Raw genomic sequence first — 7313 nt, 5'->3', positions numbered from 1 at the left:
GTTCCCTATCAATACAAGTGCCTGAGAGACGACTTTCCTATCAATCTCCTGGATAGTTTTGTTTCTCAATTCAACAGAGTGAGTTATCATGCAGTAGCAAAGGTGATGTAGTTTTGTTACTCGATTTTCTTACACTGCGACCGAAAGGTGTCTCAGTTGTTGACAACAAATTCCAGCTGTGTTGCACACACCCCTTGGGGCAGAATTCGTAGCCCAAAACACACTTTTGGAGCTATCAGATGTAAAATATTATGTTCACACTACTCTTTGCTCTAGTCTACGTCTTTTGGTGGGGCTCAGCCTTTCATTTCTTCTTAGGAAGTTATCGATAAAGGCATCATAACACGTCACCAGTAACAGTACTGCATAGGAATGCTCAATGAGCGTCCTGATGACGTTCAATAATAGTCACTCCGTTGATTTTTGTTGTTTCGAATTAGAGCATGCAGTACCCCTACACAAGACTTCTGAATCTTGCCTGTTGAATGCAAATGTCGCATGATGGAAAAATGGTAATCTGTCACATATATCAGCAGTCGAGACTTCCTTAATGTGGAAAATCATTAATGCCAGAACGATCTTTGTTGAAACAAGAATATCTTTTTCTGGCGTATTTTTCCCAAAAGCACTCGCTCCAAACACAGTTCAAATCTTTCTAGCTGCCTCCTCTACATTCACCCCTCTGTTATACCAAAGTAAATGTTGTGTTGCAGATGTTACACCTTTTTCCACTTGCGACTCAATTTTACAATGCTTAACTGTAGTTCATGATTTTCAAGTATGCAAAATCCAATGCTTAACTGCAAGATGATAACTAGACCTTCAAATTCGAAAATGGCATTGATACATATAATGACAGCGTGGCGCCGCCTTCACATGGGCGGCGCCGGATTTCAGGCGGCGGGTGGCGTCTGGCCGGTGGCCGGTAGCCGCTGCAGCGCGAGGAAACGCCCGAGCGTAAGCTGTTATGATCGCGACGCAGCCGCGAACTGTCCTGCGGAATTGTTTCTGGAATACTTATTATTGTGGGTGGGTAGAATGTTAAGCGAATTGTCTTCGATGTTCAATCATACTCATAATTTTAGACCGAAATGTGGTAAAAAAAAAAAACACCAGTTGGACGCGAACATACGACTCTACGTTTGGAATACACGACGATTACCGCAAGACCACGGGCTCACTCCAGCCATAGCAGCTAGGAAGTAGACAACACTTCCCCCTAACACTTCCGCATCTTACAGTGTTGCCAGATTGTGCAGATGGCCGGACTTACGAGTTGACAGGGGCGGTCAGTTTTATTGGCCACCTTAAGTGAACGACTCAGACTTAGTCTCTGTGGCGGCCGGCCGGCGGTCAGTTTTTATGTCTAAGACTGTACATATGGATGTAATATGTATTTATTTTTATTTATTTATATCTGACATCAACTGTACAACTTTTTATAAAGTAAGTTGAGAGAATGTTACATATATGGACTATACATAAAACCAATTTGACATTGGAATACTCATCTACTGAATATACAGGATTGTTTAGGAGCCATAATTTTAATTTCTTTTTTGTTCTCTAATGGGCAATTTGAAGATATTAGGATGGAAGCAGTTGAGTAGTTTTATGCCTGCATAGTGAGGGCTTTTCTCATAAAGTGTTGTTCTACGAGAGATGCTGTGGGGTCTCTCTCTACCTGTAGTGTTGTGATCATGTATTTCTTTATTAAGTGTTTTGTTACTGTTTACTGCCCTAATGATTATCTTAAGTACATACAGGTTATGAGCAGTTAGTATTTTAAATTCTTTAAACAAATTTCTGCAGGACTCCCTGGCACATTTCTTTTCATAATTCTAAGTGTCTTCTTTTGTAGGCTAAGTGCACTTTGCATATTACTGCTGGATCCCCATAATTGTATCCCATATCTTAGATTGGATTTAAATAGTACAAAATATATTTGACTCAGAGTGGTAATGTTACAAAAAGGTGTCAATTTTCTTAGGGCATATGTGGTAACAGATAGCTTTTTGCAAATGTCATTTACCGGATCACACCAGTTTAACTCTGTATCAAGTGTCAGGCCAAGAAATTTGGTCGAGTATTCTCTTTTAATGTTTTCATCACCCATTAAAATTTGGTTTTCATCAGTTTTTTGCCTCTCAGGATCAAATTCAATAGAGAACGATTTATTTGTGTTTAATTAAGAAGAAATGAGCCAGAGAGTCCTGCAGAAATTTGTTTAAAGAATTTAAAATACTAACTGCTCATAACCTGTATATACTTAAGATAATCATTATGGCAGTAAACATTAACAAAACACTTAATAAAGAAATACATAATCACAACACTACAGGTAGAGAGAGACCCCACAACATCTCTCGTAGAACAATTAAAATGCTGCAGTATTGGATTCCACTTCGAGCTGAGAGTAGCTGGGATTGCGGCATATTAACGTGGTATCATCTACATATAAGACAGCTGTAGTGGGGTTTGTTATAAACTGAATATCATTAACATAAATAATAAAAAGAAGTTGATCTAATATTGACTCCTATGGAATACCAAAATTAATGTCAGTGGTGTTTGACTTGTATGCTCCCTCTGTAGTGCTAATAGACACAAACTGCTTCATATTTGTCAGGTAGGATCTAATCAGATTATGGGCCATGCCTCGAATGCCACAGTTCCGTAGTTTGTCCAGCAATAAGGTCATATCAACACAGTCAAATGCTTTTTTGTAAGTCTAGAAAGATGCCACATACAAGTTGTTTATTATCTATTGCTTGAGTGACATCTTCGATTAAGTTGGAAGCCACTATAATGGTGGATGACCCCTTGACAAACCTGTACTGCCCCTTAAGCCGGGTTCACACAGGCAACAAAAGTAACGCCACTGCTAATGGCGAACTGCAGTTGCTTTGTAGTTGCATGTGTGAACTCCTGGTTTTCGGTGGCGCCATTTAAGAAGCGCAACTTTTGTCACGCCACAAAAAGTTTAACTTGGTTCTACTTTGTTGCGCCATTTTGCCTTCTCCACAATCGAATAACGTCATTCGATTGCTACCTCGCGTCTGGATTCAAACCTTTCTAGTGCGTATTCGTTCGTAGATAGTGCTTTTGTTTGTGCGTTTGCTATTAATATGTCGAAAAAGTGGTCAACTGCGACAATGATGAGATTCTTAGAGGTGTATCAAGAACGAGAATGGCTTTGGAACCACAAAAGAGAATCATACAAAGACAGAAATTTGAGAGATGCTGCATTAATTGAGGTAGTAAACACTATGCGTGAATATGTACCTGGAATTGATGTAGTTACAACAAAATTAAAAATTCGAAATGCTTACATGAATGAACATTAAAAAGTACTGAAATCATTTAAGAGCGGTGCGTCTACAGACGGTGTTTATAAACCCAGTCTTGCTTAGCTTGAAGCTGCAGACCGGTTCTTAAAACAGGTAGTCGAGACAAGAGAGACGAGAAACACTTTGGTAAGTAATATTTTACATTTATTTTGTTTCCAAAACATCTTATTTAGTAATACGTACAGCCGTTTAATCTGTATAGGTAATCAGGTCATAGTGTGTGCAGGCCCGAATCATTTCAGCTGAGACAGGTGACGCCATTTTGCAAACTGCGCAATTACGAAGAATTTGTGGCGCCCTGTGCGAACGGTAGCTCAGAGCGCCACTCCAGAATGACTTGACTTGTGGCGATACTTTCGTTGCGTGTGTGAACCCGGCTTTAGAAATCCCTGTTTTGCATACCAGGATGTTCCAGATTCTTATGTATATTACTTTCTCATATATTTTGGATATTTAAAGATTAAAAGCAATCTTCATCACAACTTTATTTTTATTGGAGTGGCCGGTTTCGATTCTATTTGAGAACCATCTTCAAACTCTGAAAAAACATATTATCATATAGAGGGATCGTTATAATAGTAAGTATATATAACAAAATGTTGAACTAATAAATAAATATACCCAGAACGGTGGGTTATCTCCGTGGTGCAAGTTGCGTCGACCCTCGACGCTGGAATAACTGCTAGGGAACTAGTTTTTTTCCTCTTATTGAATTTCGATTCCCCCCTAGCCAATCAGAAAGACGCTTATGACTAGATAAGCACAAGAAGTAGATTAAAAAGTGCGTTATAGTTTATTTTTCATCGTAACATCATTATAAATGATATTTTGGATATTATTTGAAGAACAGCTATGGGTCGAAAGTTTTCTACTAGATTCCTGTTTCCTTTATGTATATACAACGGTTTACTTCAATGAACTCACTTTTAAGCCCGGTCCACACGCAACGATCTGTCTGCGCAGACATCGGCGCAGATGTCTGTACATGCAAAAGATCGCTGCAAATGTGGTGTGTTCACACGACACAAACCCCAATCTACTACTCGCCCGCCATCTGTCGGTGTAGAAAAGAAATATCAGTGGCAAGCGACTACGCTCCCCGAAAACGTCAAAATTTAATTCAGTTATTTTGAAAAATAGAAATGGAGGAAGTTCTGTTGTGGTCTGTGTTCGCAACTTGTGTTGCAAAAAACATTCAGACCAACCGCAGGAAACAGAGAAAGCGGTCAAAATGGTGCAGACAGTGGCTGCTAAAGCGAAAGCAGTTTTGTCACGTAAATTTACTGCGAGAGTTGCAGGGCGAACCTGTTTTGTTTTACATAACCTCGTGTTCCATTTCCTCGCACATTGGCACTCCAACTTCATCTTCAATTGTACTTCTGCTTGGTCTTGGCGTTTCTTGATCACTAAGAAAGCCAAGTAGATCAAAATACCATAACGTTGGCTGGTATACTTGATCTACACCTACACCAGATCTTCTAGATTTCTGAACTTTGGATAACTCTTTTCGGTAAACAGTTCGCTGACAGACTAATTTACTTGACTTGCCTTCATGAACTCATCTTTCAGGAAAGCGTAAATAGCTTCACATGTGTTGGGTATTATTTCACTCAATGCTTGTTTCGATATTGCAGATGAAAATTCCAAATCATTGTAGCTCCTTCCTGTTGCTAGGAATCTTAATGTTACTGCCAGGCGTTCATGAGGAGAAATTTCCCTTCTCATACAAGTATTTTTCTCATAATATGAGGGGTTACATGCTTTAAGAGATAATTATAAGTTTCGACATCCATCCGCAAATAATTTCGCCAGTTCGCAACGAAATTATTTTTTTATTACCGTTTCTCTGTTTGCCGAGGCGCCAACTGCCCGCAATTTTTCAATTAGAGCATTGTATGCTGCTGTCTTTTTGTCTCGGTCACTATATTCTTTACTTTTAATCTTCCACAAACATAGGTGGTTTCTGTATATTTCAATGAATTCACTTACAAACTCTCGAGAACACTGACGAGTATCAGCCATTTTAATGCCCTGTGCACACAAATACAAACACTAGACTGAGCAAACAGCTGTTTCGCGCCAGATTTGCGACGATCTCCTGTCCACACGCTCCAACTTGTCTGCGCAGATGTGGTTTGAACCGACAGATTTGAGAGGTTTCGCTCAAACCTTCAACTCCAACTTCCAGGTTTGCACACACCTCAGGTTGGTGCAAATCTTCTGTTCACACGCAACGATCTGTCTGCGCAGATGTGATGTGCGCAGACATTTGCGCAGACAGATCGTTGCGTGTGGACGGGCCTTTATTTGAATTTTTTCCTTCACCCTCTCGATCTTTTGAAGTCCTATTATTTTGAACTCTCTGCTCCCTTCAGTTTCAGATTACGAGGAGTCGACTGTACCAGCAACTTGAGCGGTCTATTCTTCGACCATAGATCTATGGTCGAAGGGTCTATTCTAAATGGCATGCGAATGTTGGCTGCTCTCGTGGTTGCCTTGGTGATACTCTGTTTACAAATGGAAGACGTAAATTTGACGGAATGGAAGTAGTAGATGAGCAGTGGAAAAGTGGTGTTGTGGGACGTCTTTCAAATGCATTGCAGAGCGATGACAAAAGACACAGGAAAAAGGCACTGGAAGAAATTTCGAAGGAGATGTTATGTGAGCGATCAGAAATTAGAAACAATCTTGTTCCAATATTGAAAATGTGTCTTCGATGTTTTTCTGACAAAGCAGAAGTTTGTCGGGAAGCAGCAGTCCGCATAGTTACCGAGGCAGTGCAGTTAATACCTAATGTCGATGAACATATTATATCCTATATATTACCGGTGTTACTGCAACGAATTGGGGATAAGGAAATAAATGAGCCGTCAGAAGAAGTGAGGTTAAGTTTAGTGATTTTGTTACGCAGTGTCATTGTTAAATGTTCTGACAAGTTAGTACCTTTCATCGAGGATGTAATAACTATTCTTTCTCGTACCATTCCTGATCCATATCCAAAAATCAAAAAAGAAAGTTGTGATTGTGCTACTGAGTTGTCAAAGTTGGTCCCACAACATGTTCACGAACACACGGAGCTTTTAATAAAGCCACTTCTCCAGAATTTCTTGTTTCAGCAATACCGGATTAGATCTGCTGCCATATTTACAGTAGGTAGGTGCAAGTGAGCAATCTTGAGTTCTAGTAAAACTAAAGCTGTATTTAGGACCATCCATGGTTTGCAGTGCTGTGTTTAGTTCTTTCAATATTGCGGTGTATATTCGCATCCAAGAAGATAACTGCTCAGGGTTTGATGTCAACGAGTGCAGTGCAGTTTTTAAAATGTGCCTCAGGTTTACACTTGTTAATAATATGACTGTGCTGATACAATATTTTTTATGTTCATATTCTTAAGTTGGATTTGAAGTTGCGAAGTATAAACACACAGCAGTGTTATTCATAATTGAGTTAATGATTTGCTTTTACAGAAAGACACTTGCATTTCATTTTGTGAATAATTGTTTGTTTACAACACTACTAAAGATGAAAATTACTGAGTGATGCTTAGGGTCAAGTTGTGTGACGTGATTTGGGTATAAAGGAACATCATTTATAAGGTTAATGGCTTATTATCATGGTACAGTTTTCCTGACAATTCTTCATGTGTTAGCAATGTGACTTAGAATGATTCTACTACATTTTCAAGTATGGTGATCCTTTCTTATCATAATAACAAAACTGAGTTTGAACTATACCCAAATTATCCCATGGATGGGGGGAATTTGTGTATAAGTATACTATTAAGTAAAACAGACTATTATGCTACGAATACCCCAAAAAAGAGTAGGTCCATGAAATCAACAATGTACAGATCTCAAAGTTTCCAAAAAGTTTGATGAAAATTAATAACATGAGTTACATGACAGGATAAACAGATAAGTCTACTTCATGTCATGCAAGAAAATTTGAAATATTTTCCAATAA

General features: G+C 39.0%; 1 protein-coding gene across 1 annotated transcript in view; it reads left to right on the top strand.

Annotated features, from left to right (window-relative positions):
* Positions 1-5844: 5844 nt before the first annotated feature.
* Positions 5845-7313, top strand: part of LOC126458045 (dynein axonemal assembly factor 5) — a 96162-nt gene continuing 94693 nt past the window's right edge. Inside the window, exon 1 of the mRNA XM_050094839.1 lies at positions 5845-6503. Within this exon, the coding sequence (XP_049950796.1) occupies positions 5891-6503 (613 nt within the window). The 5' untranslated portion in view covers positions 5845-5890. The remainder of the gene's footprint in view (positions 6504-7313) is intronic.

Source organism: Schistocerca serialis, chromosome 2 (assembly GCF_023864345.2).
Source record: "Schistocerca serialis cubense isolate TAMUIC-IGC-003099 chromosome 2, iqSchSeri2.2, whole genome shotgun sequence".
NCBI lineage: Eukaryota > Metazoa > Arthropoda > Insecta > Orthoptera > Acrididae > Schistocerca > Schistocerca serialis.
Note: the sequence above shows the minus strand (reverse complement) of the source record. Positions and strands in the feature narration are given on the sequence as shown.